Source organism: Pelecanus crispus, chromosome 2 (genome assembly GCF_030463565.1).
Source record: "Pelecanus crispus isolate bPelCri1 chromosome 2, bPelCri1.pri, whole genome shotgun sequence".
NCBI lineage: Eukaryota > Metazoa > Chordata > Aves > Pelecaniformes > Pelecanidae > Pelecanus > Pelecanus crispus.
The window spans coordinates 42,135,914-42,159,931 of NC_134644.1; the positions used below are offsets into that span (position 1 = coordinate 42,135,914).

The following is a 24,018-nucleotide window of genomic DNA, read 5'->3' on the forward strand; positions in this document are numbered from 1 at the left end:
ACTGTGACTGAACAACAAGAACACCACTGGCAGATAGCATTAGCTTTGGCCCTAGATCAAGACGCCTGGCATTTAAGAAAGCTAACAGACTGAACCTGATCTTTATTTTCACAGGGTTAGTACAAGCTTGTGCACTAATCTAGGCCTATTACAGATGTAAGAGGTAGCTAGATCCCTTTGCTGAATTTATGCAGAGGAAGAATTACATCTCAGTATAACAAACATCTCTCACTAGCAGCTTAACAATTTACCTTGCTATATGTACCATGGTGGCATTGAAACAGTATTTATTAAAGCAAAACCAGTTTAATCTCAGGCTTCATCTTCCATCCAACACCTCCAAAGCATTTTATGAGAGAAAACACATAAACTGTCTAGGTGTATAAACTGAACCAAATTCTATTCTCACAGCAACATGCAAACTGGAATAAAATCCACTTGACTCAGTGTGTTTATAGCAGCAAAGCAGGTCATGGGGGACTACGTTTGCATTAAGCGTACAACTACGTATCATAAGGTTGCTGCACTCAGCAGTGCCTTACTGACTCAGTCTGTGCTAGCTGCCCTGTAATTGTACAAAACACCTTTGAAACTACCCCTGCTACCATGTTTGAAATATAGTAATCATTCCTAGTGCTGTTATTACAGGAAATAAACTGACAACACAGAGAAAGCTCCCATCTGCCACTTTTAAATCAACGTTCACTGTATCTCAAAAAATGTGCTGCAGAATCAGAAAAACTTCAGAAAAAAAGTAACACGCTGAAAAAACACTTCAGAATAATTTCTATACAGGCAATAGCTAGGCAAGCAGTCCCTGGCCAGGACTAAGAGGGATGTGGCAAAAGTCTATAAATATCTGTATCACTAACAGTGTCTAGAAATTGATTTGTTTGTTGTTTCTTCAAATAGATTAATTATCTTACATCATATTAAGCCATCAGAAAGAAGGTTTAAAATGAGCAAAGGAGCTAGTTTTTCTGTTCAGTGTATTGCTAAAGCTGTGGAACTCCTTACCAAAAGATGTTGCAGAGGCTGGAGTATCACAAAGTTTCAAGTGCAGACTGGGTAAGCTCATGAAGAGAAATGTGTTTAAGATCATTGAATATAAGGAAAATATAAGCTTTTCAGAAAGGTCCTTCCTTCCTTTCAACCACTTGAAGTTCAAGCACTGGGAGACTGCTAGGAAGAAACATTATGATGTTTGCCCTGATCTGCTACTTCTCCCTAATCATGTTTTTGACCTCTGTCAGACGGGACGCTGAGCTAGACAGAACCTTTGGGCTGCCCTGTACAGGTACTGCTTACATTACAATTGTTCACTAGCAAAAAATAGCCCTAAATTTTCTTATGCATTCAGCCTTTTTGCTCACTGTGGGGGACACACTTTTAGTAAAGTAATCCTATGGGATTGCATATGTCTGTCTGCATTATCTGTTGAAAACTGCTGGGAAAGCAAAATCATGTCATGATTAACGGGTACCAATAGGAAACCCTTCTGCTCTCATTTCAGTCCTTTTTTCCACCTCAGATTCACAGAAATACTTGACACTTTCTGGAACTGCAGAACTGCAAACCGCTTTGGTCAATTTGGGTCAGCTGTCTTGGCTGTGCCCCCTCCCAGCTTCTTGTGCACCTGGCAGAGCATGGGAAGCTGAAAAAGTCCTTGACTAGCATAAGCAGTACTTAGCAACATCTAAAACATCAGTGTGTTATCAGCATTATTCTCATACTAAATCCAAAACACAGCACCATGCCAGCTACTAGGAAGAAAATTAAGTCTATCCCAGCTGAAACTGGGACAGGCTTATAGAAAAGCTATTTCTATTAGTACGTGTTCTTAAGCTACTCTGTCTGCTTTTAATCTGAATGTGTGGTAGAACCTTATCTGGTAAGTATATACAACACACAAGGTTGGTTGGTTGTTTTTTTTTTTTTTTAAGATGCAGAACGTATGATCCCTATTACTAGAGGAAGATATACTTCACAAAAGCCACATGAATAAAATCTGTCAGTGATACTCAGGCCCTTCTCTTTTTTTCAGACTAGGTCTTCATTTTGCCATTTTCATTTACATCTAGGCACCGGAATGAGGAGTGAGCTTTGAAAATATGCAGAATCCACCAAAGATTTACTATTTAGGTATTATAGAATTTACTACCTAATCTCCTAAAGTATAATTTCAGAACACAGCTGCGCATACTTGTGTCCTGAGGAATATAAATTTTCCATGGTTATGACATTTGGAAGTTGGGAATGTGGACCCAGGATGCACAAGTTCTCCATCTACTCCAGTCTGCTCAGAGAGGTCACACACATTTGGCAGAAATCAACAAGCACCTATCTTAGCAAATCAGAAAACAGTGAAGATTTTTAATCACCTTTCCCTTTGCAGATTACTCCTGATCAAAGACGCCAAAATCTTTCCTACAGGTGTGCACAATATATGTTGGCATTTTCAAAATTAATATTGTTTTAAAGAGTAATAAAGAAATATAGATTCTATCCCAACTACTCAACCATGTAGCATTTAGTGGATCTTTGGCACACCTAAACTCATACCCATCTGCTAGAAAAGCATTCTGGCCATTCAGCAAGGTGAAACCACACAGGCAGATGGTACCCAATGACAGACTGTCAAATGCAAATAACCAGTTTCCAAAGAAATACCTCCTAATGGCAAACACAAACTAACTAGGCTATATAAGCCATTCCAAAAACATCCTACCTATTCTTATCTGTTGGCACGATGAAGACTTAAATCATATTTCTGGGCACTTTGCCCCAGCACCTCTTTTTCTGCTTAGACGTCCACTTGAAGTATTCTTCTTAGCATAAGGATTATTAGCATTCTATTTAGTACCCAAATAATTACACACAGTTGTTTAAAAACCAAAACAACCAAACAAACAAAACTGGCCATTCACGTCTCAGAATGAGTTCCAGGACCAGGAAATTTACTTGAGTCAGGTAAATCACTGAAAACCAGCAATTCTTAGTAATTTTAATCTACTGGGGGAAAAAAAATCTTTTAAAGACATATATTAAAGTTATGTAGTAATAATATCAAGGCAAGGTCTACATTTACTTGTGTGTACATTTCTATGGAAGACAGTGGGCTGGATCTTCCAGCATCTCAAACATAAGTCATTGCACAGACGAATTTTTCCATTAGACAACAGTAAAAAGAATAATTGAGTCCAACATCTGCTTTACATAGCACAAGTCACTGCCAAAAAGGTGATATTAGCTGTACGCATATTTGTGCTAATATTCACATTCTAAAGATTAAAAGCCATAAATACAGAATGAATAACAAATAATTTTGCACATTCAAATCTTCAGCCTTGTCTTTTACAGATAAGTGTTTTCAGGTATGGAAAGTCAGTACCCCTGGCATGGCTTTTGGGGAGAAGAAAACCCCGGCCTCTACCTCTGTAGAAAGGAAGACCTCCCCACTCTGTCCCTGGAAACCAATATATCTGCTCTAAGACGAACTTGAAAGAAGTTCAATTGATTTGATAGAACCAATTAAACATGCATAATTATTAAATATGCTATTCTTTGGAATAATCATTGTAGTGAAACAGAGGTTAATGGAGAAATAGTGCACAAATATCTGAATGCGCTGTGTCTTTTATCCAGTGTCTATTTTTATGAGAATTCTATGAAGAAAATTTGGCCTAAAACGTCTAGAACTCACTGATTTTTACCAAAATACTTACCTTTGTCAGGATTTGCCATTTACTAGTTTTATCCACAAAGTCTCGGTCAACATATTTACAATCTTTGTGACTTTGCAATATAACCGTTAACAGAATAAATTCACTCAGGAGCTAAATCTGTATGTTTATTCTTAGAATGCATGGCTTTTGAGCCATAGTGAAGGTTGTTTTGCTAACCCTTTCTGGAAAACTTTGCCTTGGATACAGCCCACAGGTTAGTGAAAGGTAGTGTGCTGTCCTAGTTAAATCAGCTCTGTACTTAGATGAAGGCAATCACGCTGCAATATAGAAGAAAGCAAACTTTTTTATTTTCTGTCAACTGGAATATATTAATTGAAACATAAAAATCACAGAACACACTTGCAGCTCTAAAGCCTATTAATATCTCATTGAATTCATACCTGTTGGGAAGTCAAACAGAAACGAAATACAAAAATCTGCACCAAGACTCTGTGTGCGTAAAGCATTTAACAAAAGAAAACAAAGGGATTGGGAAACTCCACGGAGTAACTGTCGGCGTGTTGTGGTTTAGCCCCTGTGGGCAACCAATCACCACACAGCCACTCGCTTACCCTCCCCAAGGTGGGATGGGGAAGAGAATCGGAAGAGCAAAAGTAAGGAAACTTGTGGGCTGAGATAAGAACAGTTTAATAATTGAAATATAGTAATAATAATTGTAATGAAAAGGAAAACAAAAAAAGAGAGAGAAACAAAACCCTGGAAAAACAAGTGATGCAACCGCTCAACATCTGCCAACCAATGCTCGACCACTCCCTGAGCAGCAGTCGCTAGCCCCTGGCCAACTCCCCCCAGTTTATATACTGAGCATGACATCATACGGTATGGAATATCCTTTTGGCCAGTTTGGATCAGTTGTCTTGGCTGTGCCCCCTCCCAGCTTCTTGTGCACCTGGCAGAGCATGGGAAGCTGAAAAAGTCCTCGACTAGCATAAGCAGTACTTAGCAACAACTAAAACATCGGTGTGTTATCAGCATTATTCTCATACTAAATCCAAAACACAGCACTATGCCTACTACTAGGAAGAAAATTAACTCCATCCCAGCTGAAACCAGGACAGTGTCACAGCAATTAAATCTTTCAGAGGCCTCATATGTATATTGTGATGAAAAAAAAAGCACCTACAAGTAGAATTTACAGCTCTGTTCAGTGATTAATCCTTTAAAGCTTCAGAAGAGGTTAAGTTTAGGTGAACAACACTTCCAGTTCATTTCAAACCCAAGCTCAGAAGGAAACCTATAGTCTGTGTTTAGAAACATACTGGCAAAAAATTAAACCATGATTTAACAGTCGTCTTTATTCTGGACTTATTTAGCAGACTGCCCAAGAACAATGTTAATTCCATTTCACTGACAAAGGAAAAGATTCCACTGAAAGTAGAGGAATGAAAGTAGGTACCTTTACAGTAGGTTCAAAAAATAGGGTACACAGAATTTTCAGCTGCTGCACAAACACAACAGATCTCTTTTTTTTATATACACACACACACACACACACAGATCTGTTGGGTGTTTTTTAATTTTTCCCTGCAGTGAGCCTAAATCTTTCATCTAAAATTTTGTATTGAAGGAGAAAAACGGGTTTGGGTTTTTTTAAAGTAATTCTGTCCAATGCTTTTGGACATACTGCAACAAAGGTAAAGGATTCTTCCCTCCCACCCTATATGAACAGAAAAGGAGCTTTAGAGAATTTCACTGGAGGTAGAAAAATCCTGACATAACAAATTCAATTGAAATTAACAGTACATTCATCTTTCTATCATGACTTCACTTGGGACAGTCACAGTGTGCTTCCTGTGTGCTTCCCAGTGCATGCACAGAGCCCCAGAAGTATGGGAAGGCAAGGAAACAACAGCATAGAACAACTTACTTCCACAGCAGGAAAGAAGTTGCCTTCATAATGCAGCATTTCCACCACCTGCTCCCTGGAGATACCAGAAAGCAAATTCTTTCTACTTGATGTAAGACAGCTACTATTAATGCTACAATAATAATGTACAAAAGGGTCTGGCTTGTGGATCTCACATAACAAGCTAGTAAATTACAAGCTCCTAGAACACTGGCAAAAGAGGAATCTCAGCAATCACAAGTGCCAAGTGAGAAAACAGTTACAATGAAATTTTAAGGTGTCATTACACATAATTCCTAGTATTTAAGATATATAGAACCTTTACTTACATTGTAGAACTCAGTAAAAGTTTTGGCTGGCAACATTATCTAATCCTCCAAATCTTACTAAGGTTTTAAAGTACTGATAGGTGTCAAAGTGATATCCTTCCTGAAATCCTGTATGTTAAGATTACATTGGGCAAGGATTTTTCTTTCCAATTAATTTGAAAAAGTCTAAAAGTAATCACTCTCACCACCAATACCAAACGATTTCCACTTGTTTTATACCAAGGTCAGTACTGTAGGTGAAGACTGAACATTCCAGTTCACAGTTGCAGATTTTAGTACTACTTGCTTTCCATCATTTATTCTTATTGGACTTCATATATATTCATTGACATTTCCAGAAAGATCCTCAAGTACTTTTCATTTATGAAGACCCCTCTTCCCAAGAAATTGCATTGGTCACAGGTGAAGTTAGGTCTCCAAATGCCCTCCCAAACTTTTCTGACTACCTAGCCTGTATTTTTATGTAATGTGCACATACACCTCTAAATATCCGTTCTTTTTCGTTGCTTGTGAAAGCTGAACACTACTACCTAATAGCCATAAGCTTGCATAAAGAATATAAGCCCTCTGCCACACAACTGGGCATTTATTTTTGCACTTCTTAATCGATTGGTGCTTATGGAGTCTATTTCATGATAACAGTTTAGATCTCACACCCATGACTATGTAGTTTCCTTAGTATCTTACTGTAAAGCACGTTCTCACATGAATTTTTAACATATCAAATAACTTACCACAACCAGATATCTGTCAGCTACCATTTTGTTGACAAGAAATTATGGAACATTAGAAGCAAGGCAAGATGCCATTCTGTGATAATAATATTTGAGAGGACTTGCATATCTGAAACATTTCTCTTAAGTACTTTCAAAAGTGTCCTTCCATTTATAAAATTAAAAAATGCAAAATGTGTCCATGCTCAAAGTATTATTATTTAGACTTAGACACACTGTAAAAAAAGAGAAAATAAAGAATATAAGATAAATATTTGAATTCCATTCACAAACTTGCTGTATCCTCTTCTGTTCCTATGGATATCAGTTCCTACTAACTGCAATGATAACAGAAAGATTCATATATATGTGGTGAACCCACTATTCAGAAAGACAATAAACAGTGAATTCCAGTTCTGTAAACACATCTTATTTAAAATATTTATTGTAACCAGCATCAGACTTATGACAAATGCAATGCCCAAAGACTAGAATTAGCAACTGTTTTTTGTATGTGATACATGTATTTCATCCAGTACATTCCTGATGCTTTCTACACAAACCTCTTCTTTCTGGTGTTTCATACAGGCTTGCTTCCATATCTCTTCAAACCTTTCATCTGAAATGTTCACGCCAATGTTGCGGAGAATTTGTGCAATCTACAAAATAATACAATTCATGTCATTCTGGTCAGTATTTTATTTAAACTATAAAGAGTCTGGCTTTTACATATATTAGCAATCTCTATTTGCCAAATAATATTTTCCCACTCTTAAATAAAATCTACAGACCACATCCTGCATCCTTAACCAAAGAAGTTCCTACTTAAGTAAATCTGAATCTTACTGGGATGAAAGCTGTGGTACACACAAAATTGTCTTTAGTTAATAACATTGACGCAATTTCAACACTGGAAAAATCAAACACAGGAGATTCAGGGAAAAGTAAACATTTTTTAAAAGCCCTAAGTCAAGTCCTGTTTATCCATTGTATTTTTACTGTTTGCAGTAATCGACATAAATCAGATTCTATTATTGTCTGCATTTCACAGCAAGAATACTATACGCAAGATCTTCAACTGGTATAGATAAATGGCTGAAGTGACTAAAATGAAATGGTTCACATAAACTTTGGGTCTCGCTATAGTTTTACACCAAAGTAATTCAGAAGAAATATCTTTTTCCCATATTTTCTCACTTGGATGCTTTCTGCTGCATGCCTCATTACCCTGACCTGTTGACTCATTAGAGGAAGGTAGCTTTAGGAGAATATTGACATGACTTGTCATTTTGTTAGTATTAGCAAATGTTTGGCTTCTTCAATTGTATTGTGTGTGTGTGCACATGCGTTATATTTATGCTCTGGAGATTTTATGCATGCTTAGATAAAGTAAGACCTTTAATACAGTGAAATCTACCTTGTTTGTCATCTTTCTCTAAAACCGCCTTTTGTGCAAATATAGGCCTGATCCACAATACAGCAAATCTGCAGCTTCATCTTAGCCAATAAATCTATGACAGTTTATGTCAGCTGAAATTACAGGAGGAAAACATGGACTAAATTTTGTTTCTTTAAGCATAGGTGTTGTTTCCGTTAAATCAATAGTATTACACATGAGGAAAACAAACCAGATTTGATCTAGTGTCTTCAACAAGCTAGTGAAATTTAAAAGTTAAGCTAAAAGCAATATTCCATTACAGGATACCACTGCAGGGACCATAAAGGACTACATGCTCTCATAACTCGGTTTCACTGTATTAAAATACAACTCTGTCTTGGCTCATCAACAGCCATAAAACAATCACTGCCTAAACCACAGACTATCAAGTGTGCAGACAGGGTTAAACTGACCCTTACCTATTATCAACATGATCATGTCGAATATAAATTACACACTACTACTCAGTTACATAACTTCTATTCTCTTCAATAGACTAGGATGAATTCCAGTGAAGGAAACAGCAGGCCCTAGAACTATGTTGTTCTTTTATAACATGAAGAGTCACCTCATGAAACTGCTTTATGGTTAGAATTTGCATTTATTTCTACAGGCCTATACAAAACCTGGTAGTATTAAATTACTCTGGGCTTTCATGTAATAATTTCATTAGCTATTACATGTTTGAAAATATTAATGCTCCATATCAAAATAAATCAAAGACCACCACTAAAACATTGAAACAGTCCATTTCACGAGTATAGGGTGATTTAACACACTCAGAGGTAGTTCTGTACTGAACTCTGTATAGCCTGCATAGTCTACAATGAAGTATGACATCTCAGACCACATAACAGCTTCAGACTGAAGAGTTCTATCTAGTGCTTGACAGGTATAATGGGCTTCTCAATGAAGCATGAATTCTATTTACTGTTAGCTATATTCTGCATGCATGGATTTCCTGCTTCAGAGATAGATTATAAAATGGTAAATGCTCGTGTACATGACATTCTGACAAGCCATTTTATGGATATGTATAGAACATGACACCACACTTTTTACATCCCCAGCCACTAATTAGAAACATTCTTTTCTGTAAAATATATACTCAAGTTCCAGATCCACTTTCAAATGTGACTGAATATTTAATATAATGACTAGTAGAAAGGGAGACATTGTCAAGCCTTCTTTTATCATTTTAGATTGGAATTTCACATTTTGTTACAATTGTCTCATAAATTGTATTTCAGGTAATGAAGTTATCTCTTAATATTTTTTCACTAGAAAATGCATACAAATGTAGAAGCAAGAGTATAAACAATACTAAAGAAGGAGCAAAGTTGTTTCAGTATTTATGTGGGAGGAACTCTGGGCTGTGAGATAACAGAGTGGTAGCAGCGCCCAGAGATATCAGATGGAAAAATCTTAAGAGTCCGCAAGTAAGTCCCTACAGTATCATGTCTTATCTTTCTCTTCAGAAATATGAAATGGCACAGCATCGGTGTGTGACTCCCTATATCCTCTATCACTGTACAAGTCCTTTGTAGATCTGAGCCCGTGACCCTGACGCAGCAGAGCACTTAAAAGGGATATTAAAGCAGGTTGCTGAATTTGCCATTAGCAAAACCTGCAAGTTTGCCTGAGGAGAGACACCTTGAGTAAAATTTTCCACTGAACATCCTTCTGTGATAGAAACTAGTTTTACACACCTGTAAAAATCTTCTTGTGGGGCTTTTTAAGACACCTACTCATAGAATAACTTAGTTTGGAACAGATCTCTGGAGATCATCCATCCAACCAGAAAATCAAAGCAGGGCTAACTTTACCATTAAACCATGTTCCCTGGGACCTTGCTCAGAAATTTGAACATGTCCAAAGATGGAAATTTCACAGCTTCTCTTCTCACATGGCAGAAATGATGAGTCATAGCCTCTTAAGCCCTAGATTAATTACCAACCCTCGTTCAACACATTTGAGCATGTGAGTAGCAACAATTTGACATACTTCCTTATATTACTTATTGAAGTTGGATCTCAATAAAATTAATATCTACCACCTTTATGAATGATTTTGAATGTGAAGAGTATGTATTTTTCAGATAGTTGAATGGATGTAAAGAAAGATGGTAATGTTGCAACAATGAATTTTACAACTTGTTTATTTGATAATATGACTTTCCACTCCCACATGGGTACAGGTACATTTATCTTGGAAGAATATTCTGAAGAAATGCACTATACCTCTGCCTTTGGTCTTGTTTTAAAAAAGTCACTTTCATACACTCCTTTTTGACTGAAGACAGAAGGGAACAATACTACATAAGCATTGGCCTCATCACCATAATTAGTTCTGTCACTGATACGGCGAAGTCGAGGAGCAGGAATATCTGAACGAATAGTTGGAACACCACACACTGGATAACCTGTGGAAATCAATCACCAGGTAGCATGGAAAAGCCTGTATGTAAAGATAGTGCTAGGGAGGGTAAAACATTTTGTGTGAAACGAGAACAAATCTGATACTTTGTCTCACATAGGTTCAATAGAAATTATGTAATTTTATTCCTCATCTCTTTTTTCACACTTTTTAGAATTCCTAGCTTCAGCTACATCATGAAGCATGACAACAGGGAATCTTGCAGTAATATTCTAGTACTTATCCAGTACTTCCAGCTAAAAACATTTTTAGGTGATTCCAAGAAGATATTGTTCTCCTAATATTACTAGCATAATTTCTGAAAGACATCTAAATTAACTTTCATGTTTTGAATAGATTAACCATGCCAAACATCCAAGCCACAATCCTAAACAAATTTAGTTTAGCTAAATTAATTCACTATTGTACATTAGTAGAACCTGTAGCAATACTTTTTAAACTTGTTCCTGATTTTGTAACAATGCTCAGAAATGAGACATACAGTCCACTGTACTTACAGGTTGTTGGGAGACCACCCACTACAGCATTATACTGAGAAGAAGTTGTTCGATAATTTGCAAATACACGATCTGCTGATCTTGCAAGCATTTTTGGCGTGCTTTCTGAGCTTCCTGGTTCTTCTAACACAAGATCTTCCTGCTTCAGCAGCGGCTCATCATTTGTCTTTGTGTCTTCAGGCAGAACAGGAGCATCTAGTTTTTTCCCTATAAACGAAAGTTATGGTACACCCAGGATTTATTATCAGCACATTATAGACTAAGAGGTAAAAAACATTGAACCCTTGAAAAACTATGAAGTAGATAACATAAGACAATTAATCTGCATATCTGATAATGGTTCTACAAGATTTTTTACTTTCTCCCGATATATGGGACATTCTCAAAATGCAACACAGAACTCCAGAGTTCTGAAATACATTTGTATCTGAGGCTTTGCTGGTGGCAGGCAAGGACAAAATGCATTCTCTAAATCCTACCCTTCTAAAAGAGCACCTAGTTGACACCAGCAATGTGCTTTCAGTAGCTGTTGTAAGAACAAGATCATCTCCACAGTTCCCAGTATGAAGTCATCTACCTTTTGTAATTATTTTTTCTTCAAACTCTTTAACAGCTGTTTTGTTTTTCCAATTCAGAAAGTTTGCAAACTCCACATAATTAATCAGACCATCTTTATCCAAATCACAACAGTCAAACAAGGAATCCAGGAGCTCATCATCTAGATTCAGATTAAGCTGAAAACAGGACTTTCGCAGGTTGTCCTTGTCTATCATTCCATCACCACTCTGTTATAATAAAATAAAGAGTTGTTATAACAGCCATTATAAAAAGGCTCCACCAAAAGGAACACATACACATGTGTTTATATGTAGATAGATATATATAGAGCCAAGCACACCACTTCAGAAGAGTAACATTGCTGAGTACAAAAAGAAACTCTAAGTAATTTAGAAATTAAAAATCTGAATATAGAAGTGTCAATAAATAATTTTCAACTTAAGTAATACAGGGATTTGAGATTAAAAGAAAGTCAGTGTGACAGGGTATTGTGACAAGATAACAATCTAATCATAAATGTTGAGGCAAAGCCAAGATTTCCTTTGAAAGTAAGGCATCAATCATTCTGTATACATTACAATTAATGTTACATACGAAATGTCAATTATAAATCTTTTTCCAGAGAGAAAAAACCAAAAAGATATGAAATTCTGATGCTTGGTGACTCAGTCAAAAAGTACAGCTTGGAAGGAAATATGAACATAATCCCTTCAACCGTATTTCTTTTAAGAAGAAATAGCATTTTTTGCTCTTAAAAATTTTGTAAGATTATTACTGCTCACAAGTCCCTTGCTTGCTGTGAACTTGGATACTCCAAATACAGTTGTGTTTAATTCCATAGCGTATCACAGTATATTAAACATACAATAACTATGAAGTTACGTTGTCTTTACAGTCTTCATCTATATTTGCTTTGTTGTGCTTCTGTTTCTTCATGTCTGTATCTCCATAGCACAGGAGTGCTAATGTCATACACTCCTTTACATTTATATTTTTTCAAAGCACTAACCTTATCATAATGCCTGAATGCTTCTAGTAACATGTCAAAATTTTCATAGTGAGCTTTCTTCAAACCTTGCCGAACTGCAGTCAAGAGAGCTCTCTCTCTGTCTTTACCATGGAGGAACTCACATGGAACGCAGCAGTGAAGAAGATGACCAACTCCTATAAAAATAAACACTCCCTCAATTAGTTGCACATATACAGAAAACAGACATTTTAAAAAATGGCTTACAGTCTTAAGGAAAAGGAGAATTTCAGTTTTGAGATGCTGATTTTCAGCACTGCTGAACATCTGATACAGCCATTTCATTAAAAGATCAAATGGTCCATATGATGATTTCTCTACACACATGCAGTTAATATCAAAAATTTTGAAACATCTTAATATAGCTTCACAAATTACACACAAAAAAAAAAGCTTCACAAAAATTACAAAAGTTTCTGACAGCAGTAAGAGTTACTTGATGTCCAGATAGTTGAGAGCAAAAGAACATATTATTAATCTATCACTTCCAGTCTGTTGTATTTCAGGATACTTACAAAAAACAATGGAAAAGTCAATGTAATATTTCAGATAATTGTATACCACTGATTTCTAGAAAGACAATGTACTCTTTTTGTGTTCCCATTTTCTATGTATCCTAACTTTCTTAGTATTTTTAAACACCTTGGCACACCGAGCTACAGTCTTCACCCAAGTCCCCAAGACACCAAGGTCACTTTCTAGAGTGCAAGAAGTTCTTTCAGAGTCCAATCACAAACAGGAGTAGCTCACCTAATCCCCTTCTAACAGCAATGTACGTGCATTATTTTCTACTTGTTAACAATGATTTTTTTTGTTCAATTCCTTCTGCTGTTCCTTATTGGACAAGTATACCTACACATTTAAAATATTTAACTTTATTACCCTACATAGTAAAGCATGTATAAAACCTTATGCAGAATTTGAACAAGGCTTCTCTGGTGTTGACTAATTAAATAACTTTGATCCACCTACATTTTTTGCTGCCTAACTATTCACTGTAGTCCCTAGTCATTAAACCTAATAGTCAATGCTGGGATTGATCATGTTTTAATATCTGAGTTGACTAGTTTTCAAAATTCTGTCATAATGAAAATTAATAATTTTTTATTTTCCATCTGTTTTCTGTCTCTCTGTTACCTTCAAAAACTTCTCATTATTCTTATTTATTGCTTGTTATTTTTACTCTTTTTATAGAAGTGCTGGAAAAATCATTGAGAGAAAAGACACATAATTCTTTTAAGTAGCCATTTTAACTTTGTCGCTTAGATGTCAGTATGAGTTTTCTGCTGTTTCCCATTTTGTTTACATTCAGATGCAGAGGCTTTAAAAAAAAAACCAAACCAAAAAAACCCCATGAACATCTAAAAAACCTAACGTTTCTTTATTTCTGACATTCATTTTTTTTCCACTAGCAATTTCAATTATTCTCAAATTTTCCCTCCAAAAATTTAGTGTCAGTGTTAAATTTTTGTACCTTGCCTCTAAGATTTTAGGAAAACTATATACTACACAACCAACAGTAATTGCTTCAGCCAAGTTTCATCAACAAGATAAGATTTCATTCTGCCCCTGAACTTACCATATTCATCTGGACGGAGTAACATTCCAAATGTATGGCCTGGGGGAACATTCAAAGTTTCTGCTATACTGTCAATAAGCATATTTCTTTGTTAATTGTCAAATAGTTTAATAGCCAAAATAAACCCTATACTATTATTAAAAAAAAAAAAAAAGTGATCATCTGTTATATAATTAGGGATGATAAACATAGTTCACCTGAAATTTGTTTATCAGTACTTTGCTTCAAAGTTGCCATTCCAGAAAAGCATCCCTTTATAAACCTGCTCAGAACATTTTCTGTTCAAAATATAACACAACCAAATGTAAATATTAACTTTTTGAATATTTATACTCATTAAAAGGAAAAACATTCTATGCTAAAGTATTTTTTTTCTAAGACAATGACAGAAATGGGTGAGAAAAGTCCTTATAACATACCAGTCAAGTAATAGGAATGTTTAGGACAAACCAGATCTCCAGCTGAAATAATGTCTCCAAATAAACTACTTTTGGCTAAAGTGGAAAAATTGAATCACATCTCACATGTTTTTTCATATGCAATTTTGTGTCTACCAAAACCAGCAACCAAGCCAGTATCCACCAGGAAAAATTGGCCCAGCTTTATTTACCAGAAACTTAAGATGCTGTTGGTGACATTAGAGAACTGTTTGTTTATTTCTTAATTTGAAGAAGATGCAATGTTCATTTTATCTCTATGTTTAATAATTAAAACTATTACATGAATCAGAAATTTTCATCAATTGAAGAAAGAATCAATGCTTTGTTCTAAAATACAAAACAAACAAACAAACCAACCCACACAGAAATGGAAGCACTGTAATCTAAAAACTACTAAAAAATATGTGCATTTTTCGTTTATCATTTTCATATCACACATAGGATGTCAATGGTATAAAATTCACTAAAAAAAATTAGGTTAGCTTGTATCTGTCTTCTAATATTAGTGCTGGGTTGAGCTTGCACTGCAACCCATATTCCGTGACTGATCATACTGCCTCATGTTGCTCACACTCCAGGTCTACTTCATAGTAAGCTAGGACACAGTGGAGAGGAGAAACTGGCTCACATTTTTGTTCACTCCCTACAGTAACTCCCTACAGGTACTATGGGTGTAGTTCTCCAGAGTCTGTGATCTTGAACTTAAAATTAAATTTTGCTACCAAAGTCAGTAACGTTGTTTGTGAGTCTTCAGACACAATTTTGCAGAAATCTTGAGCATCTGCAAAGACAGTCTTTGTATACATTCAGGAATCCTAGATTTGTAGCACAGCTGGATCCTGACCACATTGTACCTACCTTAGGACTACTGTAGCTCTTCATAAGCACTGTTTTGTAAAATTAAAAAGCTGTTCCAGACCACCTGAGGTTTATGAATCATTGCAATGATTCGACTGAGATTGATACATGCTGCTAGTTAATAACACAGTTTAGTTCCATGTCCTTTTCCAAGGAAGTAATAAAGTGAGAATACAAGTCATGTAACAAAAATGACCAAAAATAGTGTCGAAGTAAAATGGTCAAATCCCCAAACAATAGGTGAGACATTTCAGTTCTTTCAAACCTTCCTAAGCGCAAAAGACAGGAAAAAAAATTAAGCATTATAGTGTGTTTGTAACTTGCTTGGTGCAAATCTGATCAATTCAGATACAGACTATTTAAGAGCAAGACTTGACTTCACCACATTGACACAATACAGCCCTCATTAGTAACTTGTGTGCTTATCAGCCTCACTAGGGCAAGCGGAAAGTCCCTTTCTGTAATTGAGTGCTCCAGTGGAAGCACTGAGCGCACAGTTGTAATTTTTACCCAAGACAGAAAAAGATATTGGAGGCTTGGCAAATGTGAGTAAATTTTGTTCTTAGAAGGTATCTTTGCTTACTTACGGATCAAGGACTTTTCCAAGCTGAGGCTGAAATTTTTCCTTGAAATCATCACTTCGTTTTGATACGATTTTTGCTGCTCTCTTCCTACAAATTATGAAAATAGCTCTCACACATAATTGTTTAACAATATTCAACAATTTTTCAATAATATTAAAAAATATTATTACATGTTAGAAGGAAACAGCAACTCCTCTGCAAGACAAACACAAATTTAGTATTGAAAAATCTTGCTATTTAAAATCAAAGATGTCTTTTCATAGTGCTAAAGACATGCCAAGTGCTCTTATAGTATATACTATAGTAGAACTGATTCGGATAAATTATTCTGAAAATGACTCCTTGCATTTTCTATTCAGTTCAATATAGCTAAGGATGGGATTGCGAGATGTAAAATCATCTTAAAATATGAAGACTCTTCTTGAGAACTCAGACCATTAATTAACTAGTTAAATCATTGCAACTTACAATTGCAGATCATAGAGCCAATTTAAGGATTTGGATACACTTCGTCCATCTTTAAAGTGAGGGGTTTCTATTCCATAAACAAAAGACTTGCTGAAGTTTGGCGAGTCATACTTCCTATTTATTGCTTCCCCTGTGGAAAAAGTGTTTCAACCTGTATAAAACACCTCAGGAAGAAAAATGTACTAAGTATCTTCATTCTTAAGACAAAATAATGAAGAAACGAAAGCAAATAACTAATAAACAATTCTGTTCAATTAAAGATAACTAATTTGCATTCTCCATGTTTATTAAATAGTTAGAAATAATCTCATTGTCAAAAGTGAAGATAAAAGGCAAAACAAAAAGCAAAAACTGTTTCAGTGATAAAATAGCTGGAAGTCCTTTTATGTCTGACTAAAGACAAACCCAACAGAATTAATGGGAAAATACCAGGTAGCCTAAGTAGTGAGGGTCATGCAAACAAGTCACTTTATAATGTCCGTACCTGAGAAGAGATATGTGCCATTTAATTTACTATTTGTTAAAAAAAAAAAAAAAGGTAAAAGGAAAAAAATGGTTTTGAGGTGCTGCATTTCAGATATACTCTGGCTATGTTGACTTCAATGGGAACTGTGCCACTGACTTCACTGTAAACAAGATATTACCCTACTTGTTCATGAGTCTATTAATCCAGTCTTGCCTGTAAAATGAAGTTTCACATACAAGAATATCACATAAGTACTCTATGTAAGTGAGCTGCAAGCACACGTTTCTTGTGACAGATAAAAAAGCCATTCTGTTTCTTCAAGCTCTTTTCAATCACCTTTTGAAAAGAATGGGAATTAGAACTTTCAAAAAATATTACTCACTGCATGCTTTCTCATAAGGGCTTCCTCTGGCTCTATGGCAGCATGGAATTGTTATGTTATTGTTCAAAACTGGGGCACATAGTTAACTTTTCTTTTTTTTTTTTTGCTGGCTGTCTGGTTTTGGCTTGGCCTCTCAATGATCTTGTGGATGGAAGTTACAAAGGAGGCAGAAACAGATAATGAATAATTCCACTACACCTAATAAAGGTGGGGAAGAGGGGAAATAAAATTACAGGTTTGGCCAATCTATATCAATAGTACTTGTAATAGAATTCCTCCGTGAGAGAACACAGTACTACAATTTCACTTTTACGTAACTGCCTTAATGTAAAATTTACATTATTACGAGTGAAATATCTGTGTTGCAGTTTCTTACACATTTGACCTACACCTACAAAACTGCTGGTGCTAGCGCGAGGGGCAATTTTATTATACTACTAATTTTATAGAGCAGCAATGTAAGTCTCAGCCTGTGAAAATGATGGAACTGGGAAAAATAGAAGTGGCTGCGAAAGTAATACATGTACTGCATTTCACAGTGTTATTTGCCACTCTGTTCCTATGCAGACCTATAAGATAAAGGATAACCATCCCTGAGCAGACCACTTCACACAAGTACAGCCCCAGAGGCTTAAGTAGTGGAGGCACAGCCCACTGGAAGGGCAGAGACAGAGGTTTTGGGACAGACTCACAGGCAGAATGCTGTAGGCTGAGGAACCTGCATTCCAGAGAGCCAGTCAGGAGCCTGACACTCCTTGCAACTAGAGCTTGATGCTGAGCCCACCATCAGAAAGTCTAGCTGCCCTGAAATTCTGTTTGGATCCTGATAAAAGAGAGGAACCAGAGGGGAAAGTACTGGAATGGGTTGAGCTCACAGTCTGTGGCTTTAAGCCTAAGATTGCTCTCAATGGCATAAACAATGCCAAACTCGACAAGCAACCAGGGCACCTATGAGTTTCTAGTTTCCTGGAAATACTTTCCTTTTCAAACAGCACCCAACAGAAATCAGGCTTCCAACTGCTTCATTAAGTTCTTACACTAATACAGCCACCATGAAGTGATCTACAGTTCTAGAAACGTGACATGCTTTCTTAGTTGCATGTATTTTTTTCACATCATTACTTTTAAAAAGAATTTATATTATATTAATACAGTAGTAAAAAGTAATAGTTTACATTTCAAAAAACAGTGTACAATGTGTTGAAGACATAAAGAGGAACAATTACCGTTACCTTCTTATGCATTTTCTTATCAGCCTTTGAACTTACCTGCATAATAATCATTGTGTGACACAATGTACAGATCATGTCCTTCTCTGGATTCTTTATCCACTTCCTCAAAAGTTTTTGGTGGATTTATAAGCTCTCCAGCTGATACATCTAGAAAGTAAGGAATAAATATACGGTTGGGGGAGGTAAGGAGGATGGGTGTTTTGTTTGGTTGATTCTTAATTTCAAACAGTATCTTCTTAGAGAAGATGCTAATACTGTGGACAAATCATACTTCTTACCACGTTTCTAGTCAATCTACAGGAATCTTACAGCATAATGACATGGGGCTAGGGGAAAAAACCCACAGAAACCGAGATGAACACAACTGTTGCAAGAGAGCTACATGGTCAACACATATGTGATCTGCTCCAATCTATGGAGGAAAGAGTCACAGGTCGAGGTAATATCTTTCATTAGACCTATTAGAATAGTTGGGAAAAAGAAGTTAAGTTGTCAGCTACCTGAGCAGTTCTCCAGGAAAATCTACAAAGACAGATCTGGAACAGAGCCAAAAGCCCTACAGGTTACCAAATGTTCTCAGTTGCTTGTTTCTTCATTGTAACTGAAAAATACTCGTATATTTTTATGCCTTTCAGTAACTGTTATAATAGTAACTTTTCTATTAAGACAAAATTGTTGGAAGCATAGAATACATGCTACATACTAAATTGCATATTACCTTGTATTTAGAAGAAATATGCCTTAACACTAAATTTTCCTACCTTGGATGACTTTTGTTCCAAATGTAGTGTTAATTATATCCAAGCCCTTAGGTAACATAGGAGAATTATCATGTGTTCTGCCCAAGGATGCTTGACGATTACTCAAGTAGATTGCTTCTTTTTTGTCTTGTATTTTTTGTTGAAAATTAGTTTTAGGCAGTGGATTTATCAATGAAGCTGCCTAAACACATCACAAACAACACAAGAGGCAGGAAAACCAGCAAATTTTAATCGGTCATACATCAATATGCCTACCCCCTCACACACACACACATGAACAAAAGTTTAATCATAAGTGTTCTAATGAGATCTCATATGATTACACTGACATAATTTTATCTACCAAGCTGTAAAACAAAACTGTATTTTGAGAGAAGACAACTAATAAACACTGCTATACTAAATCTCCAGCTAAATAAAATACATATTGTGAGACAGAACTTCTTATTTTTATGCGAGTTTTTCCACTTGTTAATTTATAAAATTTCAGACCGCGGCCTTCCTGTTCTTAGTGTATATTAGAAACTACAGTCAAATTATAATATGACCAAAACTTAAGTGCGGAAATGATTGTAGTTATAACATCTTTGGAACAAAGTCTCCTGGTTAAAAACACCTATTGTCTAGCGGTTAAGACTATCTATTCTCTAAACAGCTACTCCCAATTCTGCCAATGCAGAATTTAAAGATAATATTTCAAGATAAACACTAATACTGCATCCTAAAATGACGTACCGACAGAAATTACTTCAGCGGGGTTTTCAAAGCTTAGCACTAGGTTGGACAAAATTTTTTTCTTAGTGTACACACCGGGCTTGGGTCAACAGAAGTTACGTGTAAAATTGAGTCAACTTCAAGGGGAAAAAAAAAAATCTCAATAAAAAAAGGTTTAAAAAAATGTCAAAACAGGGTATTTTGATCTTCCGAAATAATTTGATTTTTCAGGCTACCCATCAAAGTAATTAGACTCTTGTTGGAATGTTATATAAAGAAATACTAAAAAAAAGCAGTAGCAAGTACAATTGATCCAAACCCAGCTTGGGGAACTCACTAAGATTCCAACTCTTTCTCCAGTTAATATTTAATTAATAATGCAAAGTCAAACAGTCTTCAACACACAGTAGAGGCTAAACAAATCAATCCATTCAATGTAAAACTTCTGAGGAGGGACACCAAGAACCTGATTTTTTTTTTTTCATTTTGGATATGCCTAATAAATGTCCTACTCAACATCCTCTAATATTAGGACTTATGCGTTTCAACCTGAAGACTTATTTTTGAGACCTGAACTCCGCTTTGCCTCAACTTCATTTGTAAAATTGAAAACTACTAATTTACAAGCCCAGCTGATGAAACACATCATAAAAGTGTATTTTACTAATACAACTGTTATTTTTAGAGATTTGAACAATAATTATGTGATCAAATCACTAATGATCTCTTCAGTTGTTTGATTACAGATTACAAAAATAACTTCTGAAGTAAAGTATACACACAAAATAGTCTGACACATCCAAAACATCACTTTTTAGCTAACAAAATCAGTTCAATCCAAAGGTAAGAATGAATACATAATAATCACACTGAACTATAAGCACGTTCTCATATAGCAGTTCTCTTGCTAAGAGCTCAACAGGTTTTGCCTCTGTAATCAGTAAAGAAGAAAGCAGCAAAATTTGTGAGTAGAAGACTGTTCGTTAACTTAAATGTTGAAATGAAATTAGTAATTCAGTAGTCATTGCAACAGTTAAGCCACTAATAAGATAAAAGTCACTGAACTTCAAATGTTTTCCTATTTCAATCATGCTAATTAAATCATATGAATTGACCTCAGAATTCAGATAATCCACAACAGCGGTGAAATGCTGCAGTGTAAATCACTCAGCTATGTACCTTTATCCCTGACTATGAAGCAATCAGTTGCTCTTCTTAGCAACATTCTTAAGCGGTCCATTCTCAAACAAAAGTAAACAAGTCAAATTCTTACACTGACTGAAGAACGTGACTCTATGCCATGTGTCAAGTGAGCTGCAATATCAGGATCATCTGCTCTGCCGTAGAATATTCTTTCAACACCAGGAGCTGGATTTGTTGTATTTCGAAACTTTCGCACAGTAGCTGGAGTAATGGGCTATAAGCAAAACCAATTTTACACAAGATAGTCACAAAATATTAATGAAAAGAAAATGTACTGCAGCCATTTCGGTGTGATTCCACAGAGGTAAGAGCAAAACATGAGGATGTTTTAAGGCTGTAACACATGCATATGCTCCTGCAGATGCTGATACTCTGAGCATAAGGTCAACATAGCCCAGTCTGAATTTCATCAAACCAGCAACAGAAGTAAGGATAGAGTTGGTAAGTTTCAGCTATCTGGTTCCATCTTTAAGATGGATAAAAGCTTCTTCATGTGTACATCATGAAAAGCAGATGTCACATTTATCAACTTCAGAAACCTTTAACCTGATTCACAACAATTCCACCATCAATGAAACAATTTCAGAAATTATTTTAACCACAGTCTGGGGCTTTTTTTAATTACCCATTTAAAGGGAGAGCTGCTATTTAAGGGATCCGTTCGTGTCTCGGTACCCTCTGATTCTTCAGGGGCATGGGGAAGTGCCAGTGGGAAGCACAATTCTGAGGGGCATCCTTGATAAAGAAGGACCTCCATCAAAAGTAATAATTCCTAATAATAATCACTATGATTGTATTACCAGAGAAGAACTGTCCATATAGTCCCATCTAACCAGGCACGGTGAATTTTGTAAAACATTCAGAGTGAAAAAGAACAGCCAGAAGTGTTTTACAGTCCTAACAGCTATTCTCTGTGATCCCATGCGACAAAAACTAACATCGAAGAAAAAAAAAGAAGTTTCTAATGAGATGGGATGTAGAAAAAATGACCAAGGTTTCACTGATTTTCTTTTTTTTTTTTTTTAGGGCCTGTCTCAAAGCACAATCACTAATGGGAAATTATTACAAAAAGTTCACAAGGAGCGACTGAAAAACCAACTCACCCTGGGTAAAACCTCAGTGAGGCAACTCGCAGCCGTATCACCAGTGGGAAGCAACTTTCCAGCCTAAACAACACAATCATAAAATAAGGCATAACCGAACCCACTGAACTAATAAGCACAACCAGTCAAATTGGGACCTGACACCTTGCACAAGATGTTATCTAACTGTCCCCGCTTTGATAAAAGGGAGGGAAAAAGGAGCCACACGCTTTTTATTTTTTTGGGCGGGGGGGGGGGGGAGGAGGGACCGCGCGAGGTGCGCCTGCCTGCCCGACACGCTGCCCCTCCTCCAGCCTTTCCCCTCAGCCCACGGCGAGACCCCGGCCCCAGAAAGGCGCAGGGAGCGGGCAGGCAGCTCCGCGGCAACGGGGAAACCTCTCGGCGAAGGCACTCACGGCCGACAGCTCGGGGAACCTGTCGGTGAACCTCCCCTCGTAGACGGGCCGCAGCCGCCCGGCCATGGCGGCACGGGGCCGCGGCGGCCGTTTACCCCGCTCGCGCTCGGCAACGGGCGGCGGGGGCGCCAGCGCGCCCCCTGGAGGCAGCGACGCGAGCGCTCGTGCCCGCCCCTCGCAGCCCTCCCGCCATCGCCCTCCGTGGTGGGGGGACCCCGGCCGGACGCCAGGTGCCCACCGAAGCCGCTCTATCGCCCCCCTTCTCAGCCGGGCAGGGGACAGAAACCATGACGAAAAAGCTCGTGGGTCGAGGTAAGGACAGGGAGAGATCACTCAGCAATTACCGTCACGGGCAAAAGAGATTCGACTTGGGGAAAACCAGTTTAATTTATTACCAAGCAAAACTCAGTAGGAGAGAGGAGTGCGAACATGTGCAAGGTAATGAGAAATAAAACCAAATCTTAAAACACCTTCCCCCCACCCCTCCCTTCTTCCTGGGCTGAGCATCGCAGGGGGACGGGGAATGGGGGTTGTGGTCAGTTCATTACTTGTCTCTGCCGCTCCTTCCTCCTCAGGGGAGGACTCCTCACACTCTTCCCCTGCTCCAGCGTGGGTCCCTCCCACAGGAAGCAGTCCTCCACCAACTTCTCCAACGTGGGTCCTTCCCACGGGCTGCAGTTCTCCATGAACTGCTCCAGTGTGGGCCCTTTCCACGGGCTGCAGTCCTTCAGGAGCAGGCTGCTCCAGTGTGGGTCCCCCATGGGGTCACAAGTCCTGCCAGCAAACCTGCTCCAGCCTGGGCTCCTCTCTCCATGGGTCCACAGGTCCTGCCAGGAGCCTGCTCCAGCGTGGGCTTCCCACGGGGTCACAGACTCCTTTGGGCACATCCACCTGCTCCAGCATAGGGTCCTCCCTGGGCTGCAGGTGATATCTGCTCCACCGTGGACCTCCATGGGCTGCAGGGGCACAGCCTGCCTCACCATGGTCTTCACCATGGGCTGCAGGGGAATCTCTGCTCTGGTGCCTGGAGCACCTCCTCCCCCTCCTTCTTCACTGACCTTGGTGTCTGCAGAGTCGTTCCTCTCACATATTCTCACTCCAGCTGCAGCTTGTGTCCCAGACCTATTTTTTTTCGTTTCCCCTTCTTAAATATGTTATCCCAGAGGTGCTACCACTGTTGCTGATGGGCTCAGCCTTGGCCAGCGGCAGGTCCATCTTGGAGCTGGGTGGCATTGGCTTTATT

The 24,018-nt window shown here is 37.5% G+C and overlaps 1 protein-coding gene across 1 annotated transcript; it reads right to left on the reverse strand.

Annotated features, from left to right (window-relative positions):
- Window positions 1–7,128: 7,128 nt before the first annotated feature.
- Window positions 7,129–22,841, reverse strand: EFHB (EF-hand domain family member B). The gene is made up of 13 exons (XM_075705252.1): window positions 22,776–22,841; window positions 22,381–22,443; window positions 21,348–21,491; window positions 19,361–19,541; window positions 18,636–18,746; window positions 16,520–16,649; window positions 16,055–16,138; window positions 14,170–14,237; window positions 12,573–12,727; window positions 11,583–11,790; window positions 11,006–11,212; window positions 10,313–10,494; window positions 7,129–7,293 (listed from the first exon to the last, which is right to left on the reverse strand). The coding sequence occupies exons 1-13, from the start codon at window positions 22,839–22,841 to the stop codon at window positions 7,129–7,131; spliced, it is 1,764 nt and encodes a 587-aa protein (XP_075561367.1).
- Between the last annotated feature and the right edge of the window lie 1,177 nt (window positions 22,842–24,018).

Excerpts from the sequence above, each read along its gene's own strand:
- EFHB (XM_075705252.1), bottom strand. The coding sequence starts at position 22,841 with ATGGCCGGGCGGCTGCGGCCCGTCTACGAGGGGAGGTTCACCGACAGG. Across the intron at positions 16,139-16,519 it reads TGGCTCTATGATCTGCAATT|GAAGAGAGCAGCAAAAATCG; the intron begins GTAAGTTGCAAT and ends CATAATTTGTAG. Across the intron at positions 7,294-10,312 it reads AAACAAGACCAAAGGCAGAG|ATTGCACAAATTCTCCGCAA; the intron begins GTATAGTGCATT and ends ATTATTTTGTAG.